The sequence below is a fragment of the Brienomyrus brachyistius genome, chromosome 15 (genome assembly GCF_023856365.1).
Source record: "Brienomyrus brachyistius isolate T26 chromosome 15, BBRACH_0.4, whole genome shotgun sequence".
In the NCBI taxonomy this organism is placed as follows: Eukaryota; Metazoa; Chordata; class Actinopteri; order Osteoglossiformes; family Mormyridae; genus Brienomyrus; species Brienomyrus brachyistius.
In genome coordinates, this window is record NC_064547.1 from 13,513,630 (window position 1) to 13,540,767 (window position 27,138).

The 27,138-nt window shown below is 40.8% G+C and overlaps 1 protein-coding gene across 1 annotated transcript in view; it reads right to left on the bottom strand.

The window, feature by feature from the left end:
- Positions 1-27,138, bottom strand: part of cntnap2a (contactin associated protein 2a) — a 322,047-nt gene that overhangs the window by 121,168 nt on the left and 173,741 nt on the right. The window contains exons 9-10 of the mRNA XM_048977149.1: positions 19,595-19,744; positions 6,347-6,509 (exon numbers count right to left, since the gene is read on the bottom strand). Coding sequence (XP_048833106.1) covers positions 6,347-6,509; positions 19,595-19,744 — 313 coding nt within the window. The remainder of the gene's footprint in view (positions 1-6,346; positions 6,510-19,594; positions 19,745-27,138) is intronic.

Sequence of the window (27,138 nt, forward strand, 5' to 3'; positions counted from 1 at the left end):
TGTCTTTAGGTGCAAAGAACATGTTGGTAGGGCCAGATTTTGAGAAAAACATTTGTCAAATATTAACAACTTCATCTGGAGTAGTCACATTCTGGCTTAAATTGATGACATGCTTACGAAGTTAATTATACACAGTGCCAGTCAAAAGTTTGGAAACAAACTTTATTTGTCTTATTCTCTAATAATAAACATATATACACTATAAAACATTATTAAACATAAATAATAATAATAATAATTTTTATTATTTGTTGGGGGAGGGAGGGGCAGCTCAGTGGGGATGTCAGGACGTTGCTGGTTCCATCACTGGCTGCTTTCCCTTAACTACAGTACTGTGTAAAAGTCTTAGGCAGTCCAAAGAAATGTTTAAGCTGTTTATCTGGGTAGCAAGTGTACTTTGGCTTAGAACAAAGAACACAATTTAACATTAGAACATGTGCAAATTAAGAGTAACACAATAAAAACTAGTAATAATTTCTTCCGTTTTCTAAAAAGTTACTGATATCTATTTGGATGGCTAGATGAACACCGCTTCAGTTCCCAAACTTCTCCTCAGGGGCACCTCAGCCGTTCCGTGATTTTGTTAAATTTCACCAACGGCTCAATTAAATAGTTAAATATATTAGTTTAAAAAGTCAGTGACAGATTGACTAGCTGTATGAGGTGTGCTAGTGGCCAAGTCAAAAAATACATGGCTGCACTGGACGGTCGCTGCAAATACTAGGATGATTTTAGCGGAGGTTCTGAAATGGCTACGCTGACACACTTTGACAGGCATAATATCATAGTTTTACACCAACAGGAGGATAATCTAAACATCATTTTCTTTGTCTGCCGTGCAAGACATCTGCACAATACTATATTTGGTCAAACTCTTCCAAAACCACTATACTATCACTCTCCTATGTAGGCAGCTTGGTGTGTCCAAACTTTTGACTGGAATTGTATATGAAATCATACACAGAATTCTGTGTGTTATATACTGTACAGTATGTGACAGTAAAGCTTGGCATCTGAGCACAGGCTCACTTATCCGGCACCCCTAATTCTTTTAGGAGGCTAAGACCCTTGATCAAAGGCCCATAAGACTATATAATCTGAACCAGCAACCTTCTGATCACAGGTACAAAGGACAAACCTACTGAGGCACACTGGAGAAGTGGTCATGATTAAGATATACCACAATATTTCCATTATATCCATAAAGAACCTTAACATACAGCTTAACATATAACTTAATCTTAACATATAACTTGGTCATGTGTTAATATTGCATATGTTGGTGTATTACCAGTATAAAGAGTAATATTCTGTTATGAGCTCTATATGCAGGAAAGGCAGCTGCAACAGATCCACACACCCAGAGAAGCCTCTATTCGGCTGTCAGACAGTGGGGCACTGCAGTACCGGTGCCCTACCGAGACACGGAGGTGCTCGTCACCCCTCCACACAACCAGAGAACGTGTCTGCATCCCCAGTGAATCGGGCACCACGGAGAAGGAGGACACCTCCGACGGAAATGGGGGGGAGCCGACAGGGAACCCCGGCCCGTTCTGTCTCTTCATACTCCCGTCGCATGGATAATCCGGATAATCGAAAGCGACACGCATATAATGCAACTATTAGGAAAAAATAAAAACGCGTTGACGTTAGCTTAAAAGGATTAGACTTGCAGGGGTGACGGCAATGACGACCCACATCTCTGGGGAGGTGACCATTTACATTTACACACATTTACTTTCATTTGGCGAACTGCTTTCGTCCAAAACAGCATACAAGTGAGGCAAATAGCACATCACAAACATGCATGCCGTCGAGGAGTCGACTAGGCCTAAGCGCAGCTGGGCGGAGCTTCCAATGAATGCCCAGGTGTACGTTTAAGCAGCATTTCAGCATGTATTACACAAGCACAACACCGAGAACATGCAGGGAACACAGACGGACAGCAGAGCCCAGCCGACAGAGCCCCCCCACCTGACAGAGCCCCCCCACCTGACAGAGCCCCCCCACCTGACAGAGCCCCTCCAAAGCCATTTAAGGCAAACGCTAAGCTGAGGTTCCTTGTGATTCCACTCAGGTGCTTCCGCACTGCGGGTCCCCCACTGTGTGTGTGTGTGTGTGTGGGGGGGGGGGTGGGATTTAATCATTTACAGGGGTTAAACAAAAACATTTGTTTACATATTGCAGCAGATGGCAAGGCTAGTTTTCGATTACGCGAGCCGTCATATTTATTTATCATAGCCAAGTGAGAAGTGAAATAAAATAAGTGTAGGTGAGAATTGTATATATCAGGGGGGAAACAAATTAGAAGCATAATTATCAAAATAAATCCACACCTCTAAAAAACTGTTTTTTTTTTCGTTTATAAAAAAAAAAACCCAAATGTTAATGTTCTAATACAACACCTAACTGTTATGGTCCAAGTCACGTTTTTTATATTAAACTCATACACTTGATACTTTTATTGAAAGTGACTTACTGTAGAGAGAAGGGACCTTTGCATTATTAGCACAACAATCTGCTTGTTGAGCCACAAGAGCTCTTTTGAATAAGAGACGGAGCTCAGGTCGCATTTATGACCACAATTTTAGCTGATGCCAGGAATAAAAAAATGACACCAGCCTGCTAATAATGCAATCATGTGTAGAAAGGAAGGATAAAATATAAAAATAGAAAAGTTGAAAAATAGATTTATAGTGGCTGGAGTGAAATACAGTGAGAGACACTATGTTTTCCTACTTAACCACTGAAGGTTAAAAAAATGATCTACCCATAAATAACCTGTTGAAGACCTCATGGTAGATATTGTTTTTAATATGCATTCTCTGTGCATAACATACAAAGGAGTAGGTTGTTTAAAAAAATCACATGATCACATAGATAGATAGATAGATACATAGATACACAGATATATATATATATATATATATATATATATATATATATATAAATACTTTATTGATTCCAAAGGACATTTAGTGATCATGTTTTCATTACATCTGCTCTCATTTAAGTTACTGTGAATGGTGCTGAATGTAGATCCTATATTTAGAAGGGCAGCAATCAGCGGTTTAAGCAGTGGCATTTTTATGCAAATTCATTGTATCTTTAATGCTTTACTGTTACTTTACTGCCTGAGCATGCATGCCTAGTTACACTGTAATGGCCTTTCTTACCACAGTATGACTTTTTGAGTAAATTGGACGAGTGACCTCCGACCAGAAGGGCTTGACATAATTCTCATGGCATTTGTAAAATCAGGGATTGCATTCCGAATCAACAGAGGCGGATAGTTCAGGTCCAGAAAGTAAACACTCAGACCAAGATTTAGTTTCAACCAACCAGTTGAGTATAAAGAGTCACAGTGACAGAGTATTAAACTGGTTGGATGATAAAAAAATCTTAGTTTGGATTTTTACTGTCTGGACCTGACCTGTCCACCTCTACGAATCAACCACTTGCATTGGAAAATATGCATTGAATAAAATATCTAAGGATGAATCCAGTTGCACTGACTGCACAGTGTGACTGACAGAAAGAGACAACCGATTTGTAATTGCCAGATCAGAATCATGTGATCACCATTGATAAAATGGCAGAAGTAAGTGAGTGCACAACTACAGTATTTCATCTGCATTTACTGCATGCAGTATGCCCACTCCAACAGAAATAGACCTCCTTTATTCCTGGCCCTGTAGGGCTACAGATTGCGCAACATATGAAGTGTGCAAACCTTTTAACAGATGAGTGCTTTAGCCACAGTATCTGGAGCTAGCGAGCAGCTAAGTAGTTCAATTATATAAATAAGCAGAATAATTAGTTTAATCAAGTACTTAAGTGGTCAGGTAGAATGAAATTCTGTCCCTCCAGGATCAGGATTAAAGATGCCTCAATTAATGTAGCTATAGTGCAGGGTTCTCTGTGCAAAACTGAAATCTAAAATTACCTCCGTCTGACTTGAAGTGTTGGCTGAAGCTGGAAATCTGCAAAGGTTGCAGTGTCATACAAATCTGCATCCTGGATCACAGAATGACTAGCTTCAATTATACTTTCAGTGTAGGTTCAGTTTCAACATTAGTAAAGACAAAATAAACCCCGGACCCTGAAGCACACGGTACTCCCACAAAATAGGCTGGGACATGTATCTACAATTCACACCCAAATCTATGACCTTGGTTTTAATGTGATCCAAACCCTGCAACTGTTCCTCAAGTGTAACTGTAGCAGCTTTTATACAGTTCATAGATGTTTAGAAACGGTATCCTCAAAGTAGAGCCACACTGTGATCCACAAGTTATACTGAGCAGTTGAAGATACTGTACTTGTGCCTATGACATGTTACTGCTATTGGACTTGCACCCTGTCCTGACTCTACCCCAACTTTTGCTCTATAAATTCCACGGCTGAGTTTAGATCACCGGAAAATCACAGGGCAAACAAAATTTTTTTTAAACTAATGGTTAATGGCGTGCACCACGCCGCAAACAAGACTACACTATGCTGAGAAATGAAGGCGCAGCCTGTTTCCGAGTGACCTACAAGACCTAGATACACCCCTACGGGCATCTTAATAACGTTCTGGCGCGATTCTCTCTGCAGCCCTCCTTTCTGCAGAAGAATGACGCCTATAATGTTTCCTCCAGCAAAGATCTCCTGGTCAGCACTTGGGCATGACATATCTCAGAACGGTCGGCGTTTAGGATGAGGACGTCAGTGGGTCACAAGGGACGCCAGTGAAATCTCTCCTGACACCTGGGCATTTTCTTCCAGATTGAGAAGCCAGAAAGAATATAACTGCCAGTCATGAATTTTAAGAACTGCATCCTTTTGTGGCTCCCACATTGTACTATGTGACACGACACAGTAATTTGAATGGCAGCAGGAATGAAGCCTTTCAGGACGAAGTACCTGATTCACACGGAGCTACTTTCTTTTCCACATTATGCATGAAGCTTATCCTAAATCACCAGTCAGTTTAATGAAATTCCCCTTCTTCCGGGGTCATTTTACCCAGTATACATATAGTACCCTACTACAAATGAAAGTAATTATGGTGCGGTCGAAATCTCTGACGCAAAATAATTGAGCTGAAAGACACGTGATTATCCAGCTGAATAAAAGTAGGTTGTTATCCGATTGCTGACACGAGGAAGTCCTTTTCGCACGTTTCTCTTACCTTATTGGGAATTATGTACAAAAGAGCACGTAGCAAATTAGCGACACCAGTGAGCCATGTCCCAGACGTGAAGTGTGCTTATTACCATTCAAGCAAAACTTCAGTAGACATTAAAATATTGTAAAATGTAATTGAACGCAACAGGACAAATTAACCAGTTATTTAATTACTTAAAGCATCCAATTAGGTTTAATTAAATACAAGCTGTTACATGCCCCCTTTCTTGGTTTTTGTCGAGGATGTAATACTTCTGATGGTATAATCACGGGTGAACGAATTTGTTTTGTTCAAACATGATTCTAAGAGCCGCTGTCTTAAAAGATAACAAAGCAGAGAAATTAGTCTGTTTCTTGACCTAGGATTTAATAATAGCTTCATTTTAAAAAAGAAAAGAAAAGAAAAAAAACTGACAGAATAAGGTCTCCATTCAAGCAATTCAAAGAAAACAGGGAAACGAACCCCTTTTGAATTATTTATGAGACAATGGAGACCCGGCAATATTTGCGAACTGTGCCTGCATTCATTATTTGCTGTTTCCCACTCAATTCAGAGCAGAAGGTGCTTGTTTTTGGATTTCTTCTAAATAGTGCAGTTGTTTAGAGCAGCAATTAATCCCAAAGATTTTGTTGAACCAAAAGCCCCAGCACACCAAGAAACCTTTTATTTGTTTTACCCTTTGTGCGTTGTCCATCAAAGCACGGGGTCAGTGACGGACAACACCAAGCGGGCACGTTTGTGTACCTGAGGCATGACAATTAACCTGCCGTTCGTTTTTTTCACGTCCCAAATTATCTTCTGTGGCGTGATTATGTCCCTCAGGGTTGTGGCATTTTGTGTGCTGACACCGAGGAGAATCACTGAATGAAAAGTGACACAAGTTCCAGGGGAGATTCAGCCGTAACTCCTCTGATTCCTTCCCCCCGGCTGTGTGCCCATGCTAAGCCTACTTTGCTCTAGCTCAGGGGTTCCCGAGGGCCAAATTCCATCAGAAACACAAAACCAAGGTCCGGATTCATTTGTATTTTGGTCCAGATGCAGACTGGAGTCTGCCAGCTGGTGGTCGCTGCTCTAGCCGGATGCCCCATACCTGTTATGTGAACTAGCTCTGTCGGCCAAGTTACTCATTTAACCGGATGTCGGGTTTTCTGTGGAGGAGCTCCGTCGTTCTACCTGTCGATGATGGCGCACATGTCCAGGCTGACATTCTCGAATGCTCCCAGCATGCCTTGTTCGACCGCATGCAGGTCGGCCAGCTGGTCATCCACGTGAATCAGCTGCATGCAGCCCTGGAAGGAGCGCTGAGCTGGAGGCGAGCTGGTCCGCTGAAAGTAACCTGCACAGGGAAGGTAAAGAGAAAAGGTAATAGACTGGCAGACAGACAGACAGACAGACAGGTAGGCAGGCAGGCAAACACAGACAGATAGATAGATAGACATACAGACAGGCATAGATAGACAGATCGATAGACAGAGACACACAGATAGACACACAGATAGGCAGACAAATACAGACAGACAGACAGACAGACAGACAGACAGGTAGGCAGGCAGACAAACACAGACAGACAGATAAATAGATAGACATATAGACAGGCACAGACAGACATGTAGATAGACAGAACGACAGAGACAGACAGAGACACAGATAAGCAGACAAACACAGACAGACAGGCACAGACAGACATGTAGATAGATAGAACAACAGAGACAGACAGAGACACAGATAGGCAGACAAACACAGACAGACAGACAGGTAGACAGACAGACAGACAGACACAGACAGACAGACAGACAGACAGATAGATAGATAGATAGATAGATAGATAGATAGATAGATAGATAGATAGATAGATAGATAGATAGATAGATATTTTGCAGATTACATTATGATGTCAACTTTCAGTAGCTATTTGTCATAAAAAGACAAGTGCTTGAAATTTCATTCTGAATGGTTGGTTTTCCATGTAATTTTTAAAATAACATACCGTGTATTTCATAAATGTCACCCATACACGGCAAGCCATGAATTAACTGACCAGCAGCTCTCTAAATTACAAAGCTCCTTAACAGCACAAATTACACTGTTGCTCTAGCAGAATTAAATAGGGTGACCCTGAAGCCAGAGAACTAGGGCCAAAAACACCACCAAGCCGACATAAATCAAATTACAAGCAGTACAATGAGGGTGAATGTGCCTTTATCTGTTTATTGATGTCTTTCTGTCATATTACTTCGTTGCTCTTGTCGTTCTCGTACGGCTTAGTTATTCACATTCCTTACACCTTCTAGCCTGTTTGTATGAGATGGTTCTGGTTCTGGGATGTTTGAAACCAAACAAAGCACACTTTACTGATCATTGACACAAATACATTGGAATGCTTCTCTTTGATGACCCCATCTTTCTCTCCCTAGCACAGGGTTAGCTAACGCGCATTGCCGCTGGGGGATAAGGGCCTCGCTCAAAGGTCCACGGACATGTGCCTGTTCAGCCAAAAGTGGGGCTTAAACCAACAGTCTTCTGATCACAGGCACAGAGGCTTAGCCTGTTTTGCCACTCACCACCCCCTGGTGGCATTAGTAGTTTTTTTTTTTTACCATGTGTCAAATACCGTTGAACTAATTGGACTAGCTATCCGTTCATCTATAAATCAGTTATTTGTACATTCTGTTTCAATGGCAAACTTCTGTACAAATTTGCACACACTTCCCCACCAATCAGGGGGTAAACTGTATCTTCATGCCTGTCTTAATGTCCTGTCTTAAAATGTCATGTCTATATTTATACACCGCAATATTTATATAGTATTTATTACAGTTTTTCATTTGCACTATGACCGAGAAGAACAACAGGTGAAATATCTGAAGCTGACAATAAAAGATACTTTGAGTAACCATTTACTGGTGAGGACATTGGACAGAGATATTTGAAGGAAAACATTCTAAAAGGAATATGAGAATCAGGTCATTAAATCTGCATACTGACAGTGCAAAGCTAAGGGAGTCGACTGAGGAAGAAAAGCCGGAAATCCATACACCTCTACAGTACAAACTGCTTATTTATTCCTGTTGATGTGCTGCATTTTGCTTGACTTGCTTTTACCGGCACAGACAAGCATGCCGAGCAAATCCGTTTCTTGGCCCAAAAGAGGCTCACTTTCCGAACGAGCCTGAGTTTGTGGTGAAGTGACCTCTCTCTCGCTTTTCTTTCACTTCCTTCAGGACGGCTGCTCCAGTGACCCTCACATGAAGTTCCTCATACTTTCACATCACTGGGCCCTTAGGGTGAGGCCGCCTGAGGTCCAGCCTTAGTTGTTTCTCCAGCATTTCCTTTGCCTTTTTATTTGTAAACTTTCTCTTTTGAGTATCTGCATTGTGAATCACCATATCGAGGGACCTGTCTATTCCCTTTGTCTGCTGCCCCCCAGCTCCTCCTTGCTGCTTCCTGGGTGACCATCCACCCAATTCCATCTCCATACCCATTAGTTCTGCTGGATGACTTAACCATCCTTTCTAATTCTCACTCCTGCCAGCCTCCTGCCCTTGCAGACATTTGACATTGCCCCCCCCCTTCCCCATATCATCCTCCAATATAAAACTCTGGCAAATCTGCAGATGCAAACGTAATCCTCCTGCAACTTTGACCGGTGCCACATTGCATCCCACCTCCCCATCTCTCCCACCTTGGTCTCTTTTTCACTGAAACTCCTGTCCACTTCTTTCCTGGTCCTGTGCTGCCTTCCCGTTCACCTGCTGACCACTGTTCTAACTAATGTGCTGAATCAGCTCCAATGCCCCCCTGTCCTCACTATCAACCTCCCTCGGCTAACTCTGGGCTCTGACTCTGAGATTAGAGCAACCTTCCCACACTTTGGCTTCTCAGCAAAATTCATGCCGGCAGAAGTAAGCAGAAATGGCAAAAATCCAAATGGCAAAGCCACTTGGTAGCCTACCAAAAAGCCTCCTTGACACACTTCATTCATTACCCTCTTACAGTTCTTCCAGAGCAGTCCATTGCTAATAACCCATGCAAATTGTTCTGTACTTTCTCCTCCCTAACTTCTTCATCATCCCCACCCACCTCATCTCACACTGCGGGTGATTTTGTCTCGCAAGTCGATAAAAAGTGTCGGCGGCTAACCATTTCCCAACACCTCCCCCATCTCCAGCTGCGGATCGCTCACAGGTCCCACCACCGCTGACCTCTCCACCTTGAGGCTTTCCATCTTCCTCAAGCTCTCGCCTTCTTCAGCTGTTCTCCTGAAGCTGCCAGAGCGCCTTTTGACCCCATAAGCTACAAGATCCTTTTAATGGCACTAAGCAGGCCATTTAGGATTATGATAATAATTTTTAAATGGCAGACATAATAATGAGTTAATCCAGCAATTACAGAGAGGAAACAGAAAATCTGTGTGGGCTGTTGGTAAATGGTAGACTTTAATCGTTCAGATAACCAAATTAACTTGAGGAGATTTAACTGCTAATCCAGAAGACTACTGGTTAATCAATATACTGTGCCAACAAGTGTTAACCAGTTAAATATCTATTAAATTCACACAATTCATTCTTCGCTGCATGTAAATCCTACATCAATATCAGTGAATGTACATTGTAACAGGATGGTTTATGTACTGTTTTGTAGTGAAATACTCTTTATGTATTTTATATTTTTCTCCATATTTGAGTCACTACCTTTATACAGTAAATAAGTTTATTTGGACAAACACACAGCTCAAAGCTGTTACTATGTTATTCTCAAAACACTGCCTGTTGAAACAGCATTTTCAGCAGTGATGCAACTGTAATTCTGTCTAACATAATTCTGATGGGATGTCAGGGAAAAGGAAATTTGTAGTTACCATAGACAATAGCTAGGAGAGGACCAAATGCCTGTAGTTTGATCACAGATCAAAATTTTGTGATCAAAGTCACAGAGAGCAGAATAAAATGTTTCACTTTAAAACGACTGTCTGTTCCCATCTACCCTGCCGTATTCACACAGAATGATTCTGCGTGTATGGCTGTTTGTGCTAAAAAGCAATTTAAGATTCTCTTAACAGAATGATGCTGTGCTTGTGGGGTGGTCTGCAGGTCAGCGAGCTCGGGCTCTTTTTCTGCGATCGGAAGGTCGCTGGTTCAAATTACGTGCTTGGCGGAATACTCACATTGCTGTCGGACCCTGGAGCAAAATACTTAATGCCCCAGCTGCGTCAGAAAAGCCCTGTACTCAGGGTTGTACTCAGACCACAAAGCTTTGCTCTCACCTGTATATATCCCAAAGGAAAACAATATGCAAAAGGAAGCATTCCAATGTACCTGTGTAAATGGCAAAAAAAGCATCATTCAGTTTGCATCGCTGTAAGAAACAGAGCCTAGGATACTGGTCTGGTCTATTTTAAAGGTAGATCTTCTGGTAGGGAATAAGCGCAGGCTAGAGATGGGGCAGACAGTAAGTTATCGTATCAGCTTACCTATGTCACCTGCCAGCGTTTCCCCAGCCAACTGCAATGTGTCAGTGCATTTTGTGTATTTATTTATTTAGCATGGGGGCCTCAATGAAGACATCTCAGATCATGCACCTCACACAGTCTGCCAAGAAATCTCTGGTTGGATGACACACTTCAGCGACACTTAAAGAGTCACCCTGAGTTCACACATATAGTTACACAGCTGGATCAAAGATAAAAGTACCATGTTTGCCCAGGTAATCACTAGAACATTACAGCAGGTAAGTGATTGCGCAAGGGTGATTACTTAAAAACAATATATATGAAATGTAGGGAGCTACACTGTTACTGTCACTAAATATTCAGGTCTACATATATTAGGGTTGTCATTCCTTATCTCTTTTGTTGTCCATCCACCCAACCAACCAACCATCCATCCATCTATACATCCATCCATCCATCCATTTTCTATACCCTCTTATCATATGCAGAGTCGCGTTGGTTTGGTCCAAAGCCGATACTAGAAGCTATGGGCACAAGGCAGGGAATAACACAGGATAGAATGCCACCCAAACACCATGGCTCGTTTGCCTTAGTCCTAAATTATTTTGTCAATATAAATATAGCATTAATACTGGTAGTGGTGAATTTTCAATTTGAGACCAAAATGTTCATCTAAAAGCCTCATTCTGAATCCATCCATCCATCCATTTCCCAAACCGCTTATCCTATTGGGTCGTGGGGGGTCCGGAGCCTATCCCGGAAGCAATGGGCACGAGGCAGGGAACAACCCAGGAGGGGGGGCCAGCCCATCGCAGGGCACACTCACACACCATTCACTCACACATGCACACCTACGGGCAATTTAGCAACTCCAATTAGCCTCAGCATGTTTTTGGACCGTGGGGGGAAACCGGAGTACCCGGAGGAAACCCCACGACGACATGGGGAGAACATGCAAACTCCGCACACATGTGACCCAGGCGGAGACTCAAACCCGGGTCCCAGAGGTGTGAGGCAACAGTGCTAACCACTGCACCACCATGCCGCCCCTGAAACCAAACATATTAACTAATATTACAATATTCAAAATCATGAGGTTCCTTCAAAACAGATATTATCTAGTTTTATTTCAAGTCTTTAGATGTAACCTCAGATTACGAAGCCTTTAATATGGTATCTCTCACAATTCCGAAGTCTGAGCACCATCTGCATCGCATATGCAACAAGCTCGGCGTTACCGAAGTGCGGAAAAGTTCCTTAAGTCGCACCATCTGTGTGGTCGGCCTCGCTGTACCTGGCCACACGTCTGTCTCCATGAGCTCACTGGGGCCAGAAGGAGACATGGTCCCGGCAGAAGCCGGTGTCCCATCGTGTAGTCCGAGGGGAGCCCGTCTGGTGACGAGTGCATCTGCGCGAGGAGCGGCCAAGTACATGTGTAGAGCAAGGCCAGTGCTGGGAGCTACCTGAGGTGTGAGTGACCGATAAAGTGGGAACGAGGAGCACTGAGATTTATGGCTCCAGACCACGCAGTCCCTGAGAAAACTCTTCCCCTCTCTTTTTATCTGTCATCCCCTTTCTGACAGGATTCTCCTCCCTGGCCGTACGGACGCTCACACGCGCAGAGAGAACGGGCTGCCAGATTAATGACTACTTGCTCTTAATGAATAATTAATAAAAAGCTCATTTCAAGCAATTCTCATGGGAATATTCTTCATCTGGTAAAACGTTTATCTACATCAATTGCAAAAGCACAGTTGGCTAAATATTTTTGTATCCTGTTTATTTTGTATTACGGGTTTGGTGGGTTTAACGTTGAACGTCTTCTTTGTAGTGTTTTTACAGGTGAGTTTAAACACGAAATACTTCTACGGATACTGCATACCTGTCCCTTTGGAGGATCAGGCCAGCCGATGACATTTACCATTCAGCTCATTCACTATTCTAAGAGGAATGTGCTCTGGGTCAGGGAGGCAAAAAAAAATAAAAAATCAAGGAATTAAACCGATGAGGAATCACTGTCCCCGCTATTAGCTAAAGGCCTGCTCTCTAACAATGAATGTGGGGGAAACCTGACTAGAAGGCAAAAGGCCCAGTCGTCTGAGCACCACTCTCGGAGCTAAAAAGGCAGTGCTAAGCCTAGCAAGTGTGTGGCAGGGAGGATGTAATGAACATCAAGATTAATGTAGAAGGGGAATGTGTGGCACCAAGGGGTGGGTCAAAAAAAAGTATAGCGCCAAAGTTAATAAGATGCTGGTTTTGAACACGGGGACCCAATTTGCTACCCTGTATGTGTAAACGAGTGTAACGATTCCAGAGAGTTTTCTGTACTTGTGATTTCATCTGCAGGCTACTTCACTCCACCCAAAATTTACGCTTTTCAAAAGGTAATGGAAAAGTTGGAAGATTCATGACCTACTGGTACACACGATACAGGCTAAGAAATGTTTTTATTATTATTATTATTTAGCTAGCCTAAAATATCAAATATTTCTTGCTGTATACCTCTTGCTTCAAGGCAAAAATAAAATCATGGTGCCTTAGCATGAAAAAAAAAACACAGTCTGATATGTAATTATTGATTTTAAATATCTGGGCAAACCAATAAAGATATAATCCTTAATTGCATTTCTGACCCAGTTTTTGGTGGGATGTAATACTGTTTATTCTAAAAACAGGCAACATATAAACACAACATTTACAGACTACAGTGTGGTGGGTCGTGTCTGATAAAAGCACGCAATTCATGTAGAACACCATAAATGACAGTGGGCAGATACAATGACATTTTTGCTTCTGACATGTCCCATTGGTTTAAGTGCCATATGGGACCAAAAAGGACAATTAATTTCTCTTGCTATTTCAGGCCGTAATTGTTGCTATGTTTTCACGACATCAGCAGCATGTATTAGAATGGAATGACACGCCAAGCGACTGAAAAGCTAATGGAAATGTCAACGAAACGCATTACTACCGAGTCCCCAGCCGTCTCACATTTCACACATGTGTTGCTGTTACGTTATTGACTTTCCGGGTAGAAGGACGCTTAGAGATGTGTCACAAATTCAAGGTGAGATTCACAACCAAACCAAGTTCATGCTTCAGCAGGTCACCATAATGCCTCTCCTAAGATTAAATGCAGGTGACAATACTTATGACAACTGAGCCTTATATTATTATAAATTAGCATCCAGATAACAGAGGGTGATATGAACCTATAGCGCGAATCTTAGTACAGAAATGGAACTCCTCCCTCCACACCATATCAAGGAGCTTCTCCTTCACAAAATTACTATTCTTGGCTTACCACATAACCTGCAGAGACTTATCAGTGGGGATATGGCATTATTAACTCACACATGATCAAAGTAGACACTTATTAAGAATAACAGTAGTAGATACCTCGTTGGCATTTTATAATGGATTGATGATAGAGGGGAAAATTGACCTTAGCAGTGAGAATCCTCGATCTTCTGATGTAGCTCTATTACTATGGATGACTGCATATTGTCTGGGCCAAAAACAGCTTGATATCCACTTGACATCCATTGACTATTGTAACAAAGGGTCACATTTATACATTTTCTGTAAAATCCTGTGCATAATTTAACTCCAAACAGAAATATCAGAAATAGCTAAATGTAACCAAAATAATACTCTGCTGCAATTATTCAAGATACTGCAACAACAACAACAACAATAATAATCCATCCATCCATCCATCCATCCATCCATCCATCCATCATCTTCCGCTTAATCCGGGGTCGGGTTATTATTACAATAATAACAATAATAACAATAATAATAATAATAATAATAATAATAATAATAATAAAATGACATAAATGGAAATAAAATAATCTGAAATGGATAACCTGTTAAGTCTGTTTTCATCAATCTTCCCCCTAAGAAAATGCTTTTTTTCTCCATTACACCCACCCCCCCCCCCCCAATTCGTTGCTACTTCCAATTTTGTTGCTATGCAACTGCTTTAATTGAATGGCAGCAAAAAAAAAAAATAATCAAATTCCCTGCCCACTAAGGGTTACATTGTATAATGACACTGTTTATGCCGTTCCCTCTTTTATTTTTAGGTAATTTCACGCTTTGATTTAATTTCAATTGATTTCCATTGAAACATGGACTGGTGGAGTATCTTTGGGCCTCCAACCCCAATAGCAATTAGCATACAATTTGAAGACAAAGAAGTGGGTGGAGATAAACTGCCATGCAGTTGCTATCATATTAGCAGCATGGCTTGTAAATCAGTGTCACGAACCCACTGCTCTCTGTCTCCGTGCACTCATGCGGCAGAAGTGTCGACCAGCGACAGCCAACCAGACCCTAGACAGTACCTGACCCAGAAACTCAGCTCTCTGGTTTGCTCAGTAGGAAATGCTCTCACCTCTGTCAGAGCTGAGAGTCAATAGAAAAAAGGAAAAAAAAGAAACAGTGGCACATCATGACAGCAGGGTATGGAGGAACACCATTTTATGCCCAGCTCGTAAAACTAGCTTCAGCTTGTATCGTTTTTTCAGCATTTCAGCAGCGTGTCATGGGAGTAGTCTTGCAAAAAAAGTGCAGGCAAGGGCTCTTTCATTCAGCTGTCCTTTTTTCTCCTTTGATACTTTTCCTTTTTTGCAGTGTACTGGAGAAACTGCAGTATTACATGACAAAGATATCCCCACTTGCACATGTGAGCTTTTTTCCTTCTCACATAAAGACTTTCTAGGCTTTTTTTAAGCATCATTTTCTCTGATGATGTTCCTTTTATTTACATTCCAGTGATCCCCCCACCTCTGTGTTTTCTTTCCAAGGACTCATGTCTATATCAGTGACTAGGAAGAGCAATACTAATTACAGTCATCCGTTGACTTACGTCCTATCGAATAACATCCGATTGTATTTAAAATCCATAAGAGCCTTAATTAAATTTACAGAGAGACCTCCAAAGCAGACGTAATGGACTTTAGTGGACATATTTTGCCACATGTGTGGTATGCAACAAGAATCAAAACAAACCAATTGGGTTGTCACTATAGAGGTTTAGTTAAATGTGCGTGATATTGTATCTTATGTTATACAGAATATTTGAGCTCTTGCCAATAATTATCGAGATACATCTAGAGTGAATGTCATCCTCATTTCCAAGACGATGGACACCTGCATATAGATATTTGGTCCAGGGCCTTGAGAATAATACAAATATTCTTTCTTATATTTTTAACTAGTATATTTAACTCCTGCGTATCTGTTACATATTTTGAATCAAAGGCGCTTGTGTGAGTTTTACTTACACAAAAAATGTTCTGAGGGCAGAAGTAAGAGTGATTGATTCAGAGCGATAACAAACCAAACTGTAGAGGAAGTAGGTCCAATGAACTACAGCAGGTGGGACCAACCAATCAGATGTCTTGGTCCCACCTCCTCTAGTTTCTTTGACCCACTTCCTCTACAATCTCATTGGTTATTACTCAGAATCAACCATTCTTCCTTCTGCCCTCAGAACATTTTTTGTATAAGTAAAACTCCATTGAACATCAACGGCAGTTCACTCTTATTAACCTCATGCTATTGCTATTGACTAAGCCACACTGAGGCAAACGTCCCATAGATTAACCAAATTAATAATAATGATAATAATAGTAAGAATGTTCTGTTGTATGAGAGACATTCAGTTGCTGAATCCAATGAACAATGAGAATTTATTACCAGCTAACAAAGTGCAGTTTCATCAGCACACATTCATTCAATAAATTCTTATTTCACGGTGCTTCTTATTGCAGTTGTTCACCTGCACAAGATCTCATAAACATATGGAGGGTGGCAGAGTGACATTATTAAAATAATGACTGTTACACGGAGGTAGGATCTGTTTACTCAAGCATCACAGATTCTCTGGAAAAGGAGCCGGAAAAAACACAGAGGGAGTCATTAATCTTCAAAGGCTTACACTACGCCAGACACAAGTACTCTGTCTTACATTATTTTCATCATATAGATTAATGTGTATATATATATATATATATATATATATATATATATATATAAATATATATATATATATATATATAGTAGCAGTAACAGGAGATATTAATCAGGAAATATCAAGCTGTATAAAGATTTTGCACCCATATTGAAAAAAATGAAATAAAAAGAAGTTTAAGTTTGTAGTCAAAGCATTCTTTACGAGCATGTGTGGTTTTATGCTGTAAATGTGTGATCAAAAGTTAGACCTAAGCTGAACCAATGCGACGTGAGATCAAGATGATCAGCAGCTCAGATGATCACTGAGACCAGTCAAGGTTGTAACGAGCCCCGTTTCTTTAGCCGCTAGAGCAACATACTTTGGCCTTAAAGGTGATTTGTCACTTGTCTCTGTGACCATATCTGGCACTTGCCTGGCAGGGGTCCACATCATTACTGGTCCACATCATTACTGGTCCACATCATTACATCAGATGTGCAGTCACCCATGCCTCCGATCAAACTTCTCATCATGCCAAGCTAATCATGCAGGTTCCACCTGGCAGGGACAGCAAGGCTACCTATTTTTTTTCTAACATTCGTAATAAATCAAATTTGGAACCTGAATGCTGTTCATAGCCTGATCTTTCTCCAAAGGTGCATGTAACATTTTATCAAATTAACGTTGTGAGTAAGATGTAGGTTAGCGCTGGGCAATTCAACATGAGAGTCATAACTAATGTGCTTTGAATCTGGTGAATCATCCTGACAAATAATGCCACCTTACCGGAGACTCACTGCTGCCCGTAAAAGTACATTTGAAAGGGGGCGGAAAGCGGCGGTAAACAAATTAGACGGCCCTTCAAGGACCCCTGTACCTGGATATAAGAGTGATGGAAATCCACTGATTGATAATTATGTTTCTGTACAGCCCATCCATCACGGACAAGGAAGCCTTTTTTTGATCTCATTTTCCGCGTGTCAGCTGCCAACGTGCTGTCGTGGCCGTGGATGGGCTGCAGGCCCGGCTGCTCTCTCCTCCCGTCTAGCTCTTTACAAGATGAGTGAGTCTGATAAAGCTATCAGCCACGCTATCCCTCAGAATTAGCAGGCAGGCAGGCCGATTGTGCCGAGCTGCGGCGGTCTATTAGAAGACAGCTTGAAGTGTATTATGGATGCCTCTTAAGCTGGCCTTTCATTCCGTTACGAATAGAATCTTTTTTTTTCTTTTTTTTTAACAGCACTGCTAATGCAGCTGATTTTCAAGAAGCATCTAGAAGGGTTTCTGTTTATTAACATGGCCATATTTACTTCTGAAAATCGATGACGGATGTTGAAACCCTGCAAAAAACCTCTGACCAGTTTGAGACCATCTCTGCTTTTTTATGCTCCCACACATCACTCTGCAGTATATAAACAAAACTCACAGCATCCCTATAGAGATTCTAGTTTACAATATACTCCCATAATTAGAATTTCTCTCAAATCGCAAGGAAATGAGCACACAGTACTGTGCAGAAGTCTTGGGTAAAGAAAAAGTTTAACACCATTTTGTATCTGCTTAGAAAAAAACCCCCACAATTTAACACTAGAATATATGCAAATGAACAGCAGCACATTAAAGCATAACAAGAATTTCTTCTTTTCACCAAAAAGTTACTGACATCTTGTTGGATGACTAGAACATCACTACAGTTTTCAAGCCTCTCCTCAGGGGCACCTCAGCCATTTCATATATCTGTTAAATTTCACACTAACTCAATTAATTAATTAACTTCATTAAGTAAGTTAATGAGGTATTGATTAGCCATATGAGGTGTGGTAGTGGTCGGATCAAAAAATATAGGGGTGTATTGGATGGTTGCTGCAAAGACCGGGGTGATGTTAGGTGACGGTTGAAAATAGCCAAGCTCACACACTTTGACAAACATATTATCATTTTACATCTACATGAAGACTGTTTAAATATATTTCTCTCTGACTACCTAAGACTTTTGCCTGGTATTGTATATACCTGTATACACCTGTATATAAGCAAATGTGCAGAGATTAAGGGATAAAACAATGAGAGGTGCAGCAATATGAAACTACCTGCACACATTAAAGTGGTTTATCCCACTTATACCATAGCAAATGAACAAAAAATTATAATAAAATAATGCCCTGCCCACTAATAGTATTTTTTTCCAGAAGAAAATTATTTGAGTTAGTGTTCAATAATATTCCAATGTGAGGGGGTAAGGGGCGTGAACTGATTGCAGTGTGTTGCCAAACATAACAAACCACCTCAGGGATGAGAACCTGAGTGCAGCCATGTGGTGGCTGATACCTCAGCACCTCACTAATCCGAATGGACCAATGTTTGTTTTTCCCAGTGGCTGGAGTGCCAATCCTGCCATCAACCCCCAAGTAATTCCCTGTAAGTTGGAGGGCCTCCTTACAGGGCTGGATATAGATTAACGTCATACCCAGGACAAAGCAATTGTAGGTTAAGGGCCTTTCTCAAGGGCCTAACGGAGTAGAATCACTCTGGGCATTCACAGGATTTGAACCAGCAACCTTCCAGACCCCTAGCCTCAGTGCCACCACTCTACCCAGTACTCCAATGTGGTCTTATAAATCTCGTCCCTATAAGGATAGAACGATTAGACAGGATACTCACTGAAATCAACAAGTCCAATAAGTTACCATGGAAACCATCAACAAACAGGCTTTATGTTTTGAACACCAAGGAAAATTATGCTGATAAGAAAGACTGCTTACTTATGAGTAAAATGTCACACGGGCTTTTTTATACTGACGTTTAATAAAACACTAAAATGCATTAATATAGAATTGTTAGTAGGCTGTCACAGCTACCTGTGCAGTAACATGAAAATAATTAACACCCAAGTGACATCTCTGGACCAATAAGAAAATACTGTTTACCAAAAGAAATAACGCATGTCTATTCATTGGGAACATTTGGAAGGAATCAGGCGCAGTACAGAGAAACATTACTTAGGTACCTCCAAAGTAGTAGGAGCCTCCCGTCTTGATTTGAATGGGGGTGTTGGTCCTCACCGCTGAAGCCTCGTCACCGTCAATTGTCAACATGGCAAAGTTCTCCTTGGCCAGGAAGCTAACATCATGCCATTGTCCATCATGCAGTCCTGATCCTGCCGGGGAGTAGCAAAGGAAACCTCAGGCAGGATTCAGATTTTTTACAGGAAATGGAAAAAGAAAGAATTGGACATACTGACCAGTGTAGTACAGAATGAAAGCAGAACTGTTTCATTTTTAAATCGGGAGAAATAAAGTAATTTCTGAAAGCAGATGTTCCCGATGCTGCAGGAGTTGCATCATGTGCATGTTGTCCTGCAGCAGTTAACCTTTAGTCCTTTCCTTAAACATGAAATGAATTTCCTCTCTGGGCATTATTACACATGAACCCCTTGTCTAGCGCTATCTGCTTTCAGAAGCAAAAGGCGCAAGGTTTAGATCATAAGCTCTTTCCGGCAGGCCTCCTATCTGCAGCTTTTCATGCAGATTAATTGGTCGCATTACTGCAAAATCAACATTAATCCATTTCTCCCAAAGCACAGCACTCAAGTAGTTATTTCATGAATATGTTGTACAGCAGAAACCATCAAAAGCTCCTGGCTATAACTTTATTATTTATTTTTTGCAGTTTTTTGCTGATTAGCACTTAAGTTGAAAAGGCAGGATGTTACAAGATGACAGTGCAGATTTCACAAATCACCAGGAGCAGAGTATGACACTTCTCACATGGGTAATATAATAGATCAGAGGTAGTGTAGTGCCAATATTAGTATTTCTCATATGCAATGTGAAAATTATTGAAGTTCACTGTGAAAAAATATCCAAAAAAGAAATGATAAGACTCCCCACCTAATCCTTAGTTCTTTATTATTCATGTGACCCTACATTAGTGCTGGGGGGGGGGGGGTACCTTTAGTGTACTTTCAAGGTTTAAGAGAGATTGAAAACTCCTGGCCTAGACACATGCTCAGCTTCGCAAGGTCGTCTGCTGGTTCTGCACAAAGGGGAGTGTCAGTTGTTGCAATGCTCACTTTCACTCTCTGTAAAAGAAGCAGCACTGGCTGTTATTATGATAGTGTTTCTGAACCGCCCCAAGTTCACCTATAGGAACGACAGTTGTACCTTCTGATTCTGTCCTCTCATCCATAACCTTCAGTACAAAATTAAATAACAGGAACGCAAACTGTCATATATACTGTACATACACACACATACCATTTGTCATGTACTACTGGTTTACAAAAGTCATCCATGAGGTATTGTGCTGGATATGTTACTCAGCAGGGTGTCATAGTTTTTCAGAACATGATTTATGTCTTTCCGATCCACAAATGTGTTGAGAGCTTCCGGCATGTCACTTCTAGTCTGAAGTTCTGTTTTGCTGTTATTTCGTTGCTGTTTATTTATTTATTTGATCCATCAATCTATGCATCCACCCATCCATCCATCTATGCATCCATCGCTCCATCTATGTATCCATCCCTCCATCTATGCATCCACCCATCCATCTAAGCATCCGTCCCTCCATCTATGCATTCACCCATCCATCCAAGTCTAATTTAAATTTGTTTCGACTGTCAAATCTGAGTTTTGTTTGGTGCGCATCACAGTCGTCTGCCAATAATCTGTGCAGTTAAACTATTGCTTGGTTAAGTAAACAATGTTTTATTTCCACTTCATACGACACAATAGTGGAAGTTATTACCTCATTGTAGTCTAATTTCTAATTTCCATATTGCAAAACACAAAGTGACTGACAAAATGCTGATTGGACCAGTGCCAAGTATGGTTTCTGATGAATGACAAACATAATTTGGACACATAATAATAATAATAATAATAATAATAATAATAATAATAAGAAGAAGAAGAAGAAGAAGAAGAAGAAGAAGAAGAAGAAGAAGAAGAAGAAGAAGAAGAAGAAGAAGAAGAAGAAGAAGAAGAATTCACTGGTAAATGCAGAATACAAATGAAGAGGTTAACTAGAGAGTAGTTTGTCGGCTATGACTGTGATGCATTTGAACAAGAGAAAACCTGGATGAATGTGCAGGTCAATAACATAAGAGGAGTCCATGAGAAAGTTATGAGTGAGGAAGGGGTCAGACAAACAAGGCAGCTGACCCGGATTTCTCTGTCAGGCCCGTTCACCTTGCACTCACTAGCATACTCCCAAATTCTCAGTGTATAAACAGCCCATGAAGCATGCAGTCATAGGGTCAGTTATTGCTTCTATGATACTCAATATTTAGTATCAAAGGTGACACGGTAGTTAGTCTCACACTTTCAGTGTTGTGGGTTCAATTCAAGCTGATTCCAGCAAGTTCTTCCTGTGTTTGCATGGTTTTCTTCACACAGACCAAAACGATGCAGTTGGGTCAACTCTCGACTTGTCCATAGTTTGTGTATGTGTAGTTAATGACAGGACTAGGCAAACATACTCGGAAACAACGCGTATTAAATACACAGGACTAATCAACAGCAACAGGAAACAGCTGGTAAACATGGGGATTCCACACGGGGTAGATGTGGGGGCGTGGCACATGGGAGGATCGGGGTATGACACTGTCTGTGTGTGTGCCTGTGTGTATTGGTCATTAGTGAGAGCACTTGAATCTCATGGCTAATGGATCCATTATGAAATCATTTTCGATATCCATGCTCAATAAAGTCCAAGCCTAGAAGAAAGGCAAAACATTTCCCATAATCCTTCAGTTTACACAGAGACATGATTAATACACCGTGTGCAGGAGATTCTGTAAGCTGCACTGTGCAATTCATGACCCCTTATTGCCACACTAACACCAACTCCACTCCACTCACAAAGCTGTATTCCACTCCAAAAGGGAAAAATAAAATAAAGATTACACTTTCCTCCTGGAGACCGACATTGTCCCCTTGTCTAGAAAGTGCTTCACAATGATTATCAAAACAGTTCTACCTACGTCAAACTTGTGGGTTTTATTTCCGCAGTTTGTTCCAGGGTGGACTCAGGGGCCCTAGGCAAGGCTTTACTTGGGAGGCCCCCACTTCCAAGAAAACGGGTGATCATTTCATTGGGCCCTAGGCATAGGTAGTGTGCCCCCTGCCTCTCGTTCGGTGTTTTCTGGAATCGGCTCCAAGTTCACTGGATAAGCAGTTATTGAAGATGGATGGATTTGCACACTGATATAGGCCGCTGATTTGGCTCCTTTAAGCCCGGTTTTAAAATTAAACATAAACTTGCTTGTGCTAGTGTGTGTCATTCAACTAAAAATTCATAAAAACCACACCAATTCGTAGTATTTTTCAAAGTTATACAGACACCTGTGTTTAGATTTTCCTTTTAAAGATTTTATTTATTTTTTATAAATATAGTGTTTGGCTCATTTGAAGCCAAGCATAAAAACCAACTTTGGTTTGTTTCATGTCATAAAGTAAACAATAAATCGAATGAAAGTGTATATTGTACATCAAAATTAGAAAAACATAAATTTTTGCATTTAGATTTTCTTTTTATTATGAAGAGTTGTATATTTTGTGCATGTAAAACATTGTACAATTAGCATTTTTCATATTAAAAAAGGCAAGGTGAATCCCCTTTGCACAAAGTAATGGCTTATTTTCATTCGACATCTCAATTTTCCCCAGGTTTCCATGGCCGTGGCGGGTTTCCTACGGTTTAATCATTAGCATTCAGTTCACAACAGCTTCCTTCTTTCACCTTTCTTCTAGTGAATTGCATGAAACATGTTGTGGAAACCCATAAATATTAACAATTCTAAATGTGAAGGGCCTCTGGACATCTTTTCAGGAAGAGCAAAAAGAAAGGCAAAGTTTTGCTGTCCAGTGTCGAACCCCAGGATATACTGTACATTTTTGTATATATATGCATTACCTTTGGAAAGCAGGGGCTGCTCATTTTGACTTGTTATTACGATCCTTTGCAATAAATATACAAAAGATGTTCCATGTTTCAGCCTGTATCATGAAGCCGGATAACTTGTCAGACATAAGATACCCCAGTAAAAATGAACTTTATGTTTGTTCGATTATTCAGCCCAGACTACCTTAAATCTGACAAGTTATCAAGGTAAACAAGAAATCCTTCTTGGCAGAAGCAAAATATGGATAAATGGATGATAACAATAATAACTGGATGAGCTGGAAAGGAAAATGGATGGATGAATGAATGGATGGAGGAATGGATGGATGGATGGATGGATAACCATAACTAAATATTGCACTACAAACATATATAAATCAGAAGTCAGCCTTGATTCAGTACAATTCTACCAGCATTGACTTCAAAGCAAGGCTCTTTTAGCAGTGGGCTGGATGTTAAGGCGCATTCTAGCACTGTCGCCTCCCACCAAAGATCCCACAGCCTGAGGATCGTGATTAAAGGCCACTGGACGTTCAATCAAACGTCACACAAGGAGGTCCTGCAACAAGAGAAATGGCTCCTGCTTCTCTTTGAATTCGTTCCTGCGCGTGGGAGACACTCCACTTGACTTTGAAACTTTCCAATATTCAACAGCATCTTCTGTGAAAAAGGGCAGAGCATTTCAGGAGTTTTTTTTAATGCATCTTCATATTTTCCAAAGGGAATTGTAAACACTATTTTTATGTTACATTTAACTTCCACTATATATTATAGTTATTTGTTTCCTTGGAAAGTGTATGGGAAGGGACAGTGGCTCTGTGAGTTTGTACTGCAGGCTGACATCTCCTGGGTTGGAGATTTAACTCCTGCCGTGGTTGTATGTGTGGGTGTGTTATTGTGTGTGTGGGTGTGTTATTGTGTGTGTGGCGTTTGCATGTTCCTGTCTTCGCTTAGGCTTTCTCCAGGTACTCCACTTTCCATCCACAGTCCAAAAGCATGTAGTTAGGTGAACTGCTGTAGCTAAATTGCCCTAGATAAGTGATTTTGTGAGTGGTGTGTGAGCAGGTGCCCTGTGATGGACTGGCATCCATTCCAAGGTGTCCCCAGCCAGGTGCCCAGGGATAAGCTTTAGGGTCAAAGCAACCCTGTACTAGCTAAGCATTTACGGCAAATGGACGAACAGCCACCCGGTATATAACGATAGGCAGAGCAAAGCACATAACTTGGAATTTCACACAGCGGGAAATTTCAGAAAATCTCGGCTAGATCAAGGGCACAAAAGAAGTTCTACTCCCAAAACGGGAACTAGCAATTTTTTGGTCACAAAGCCAGTTCTTTAAGTAGAATACCTGGAGCTAGCTCACTGCTGTTCAGAAGAATTATCTCCAGTTTGTTCTTTCCACATTCAGTTTATGCGAGTCACTGACTATAAACGGCTGTCTAAAATAAGAAGCAAATCAGGCCGCATGGAACAGATAATTACACAGATCACTCTGAATTCTCTGTACATCAAATCAATTACATGCATATATACGATTAGTACTCTGGAGGTAAACAATAGCAAGGCATTAAGTTCTGTAAATATTAGCAGTCGTGTAAGCAATACTATGGCTTGGAATTATGCTTTAGTCAAAAGGAAAAAAATATTTTCTTTTTAACAAATGAGCATTAAACATGAAAGTCAGTTGTTTTTAAACAACTGCTGGTTAGTGGAAAGCCTTTGAGGCCCAAACCATGCCAACTGGAGTGTTTTATTATTTATGTCGATTTCCAGTGAATATTTTTGAGGGGTTAAATGTAATCGTTTGTTTTTCCCCAGTACAACAAAAATATGGATCAAACACTGAGTACAAATATATACCTTCGTTCAGCACCTTCTTTTATAGCAAATGAAGAATTACAGGAAAATAGGACAAGTACAGCATTATAATCACTTTTTTATTTCTCTGTTATTATAACGCATTTGTGATACAAAATGGTAGCACAGTGGCTCACTGGGTACACTTCTGGCATAGATCCCACCTCTACTTTGATTGTGTGTAGTTAGCATGTCCTCCATGAGTGATGTGGATGTGTGTAGTTAGCATGTCCTCCATGAGTGATGTGGATGTGTGTAGTTAGCGTGTCCTCCCTGGGTGATGTGGATGTGTGTAGTTAGCGTGTCCTCCCTGGGTGATGTGGATAGTTAGCATGTCCTCCCTGAGTGATGTGGATGTGTGCAGTTAGCGTGTCCTCCCTGAGTGACGTGGATAGTTAGCATGTCCTCCCTGAGTGATGTGGATGTGTGTAGTTAGCATGTCCTCACTGAGCTTCCTCTGGCTGTCCATAGACATGTAGTTATGCTAAATGGTGTCAAGAAATTGCCCAAACGGTAAGATTGCACATGTATCCCCTCTAGGGCAGCGACTCCTTACCAATGAGTCACAAATCTGGTTCATGGCAAGTTCTGAAAGGGTCGGGAGGCAAAATTGGAAATGTAAGCATTTTAAAACCAGCAAGCTCCTATGCTGATCCATGATCAGATTTCCCAGCCCCAGTCCTAGAATTAACTTGTATAAACGGGTCATAGGTGTGCAAATGCTTAACGCAAAACTAGTGAACTTTCATCCAATCCAAGAAGCTAACCCACGGATGCTTAATTTAAAATTCACTGGCACATCAAATCATATTTCTGTGATAGACATTGATTGGCGTAAATTGTAGATTCTCAATCATAGCGTTAATTTACACCTATACTTGATATAGGGTCATGACTGAGCTGGCATGGTAGAAAAAATGGGTCGGCGTGCAAAAAAGGTTGAGAACTACTTTTCTAGGGTATAGCCCAGCCTTATGCCCAGTGCTTTCGGGGATAAGCTCCAAGACCATGACTTAATGATTAGAAGATGAGAAATGAATTAATTAATGTCTAGATAATGGCTATAACTATAAATCTTGTCCAATTCTCTTCAGGCCATATAAAACTGACACAGTAATTCATCGATGAAAACTAAAAAAAACAAGAAACAAATTTGCAATTATCATTTCCTTTATCAACTTCTAAACTACCAGCAAACCAAAAGCTAGAACTAAAAATTTATTTTGTTCTTTATTCTGTCCTTCATATTCATGTTTAAATTCCTGGATATATTTCCATCTTGTACTCTTCATACATAATATCATACTACAGAGCTAGAGTAAATTTAACTGACATCAAATTCGTAACGGACCCAAAAACAACATATTCTAGATTACCCTGAAGCTATATTTGAGCCCACACATGTACTTCCAGATATATCATACATCATTTACAGCACTGGATTAATCTTCTTCTACCCAAATTAAATATACATATATATATAGTTTTGTTTGACTCTTCTGCCGGCCCCTGGAGGATGGGCCCCCCCTTTGGGTCTGGTTCCTCCCAAGGTTTCTTCCTCTTAGGGAGTTTTTCCTTGCCACCGTTGCCTTTGGCTTACTCACTGGGGGGTCTTTACGTGGCAGAAATGTAAAGCGCATTGAGACAATGTAATGTTGTGATAATGCGCTATATAAATAAAATTGCATATATATATTCAAAAATATCAATTAAATAAACAAAATACATATATAAAATATATATATAATATACAAAAACCAAATACGAATTTAACTTCTTTCCTTGACTTA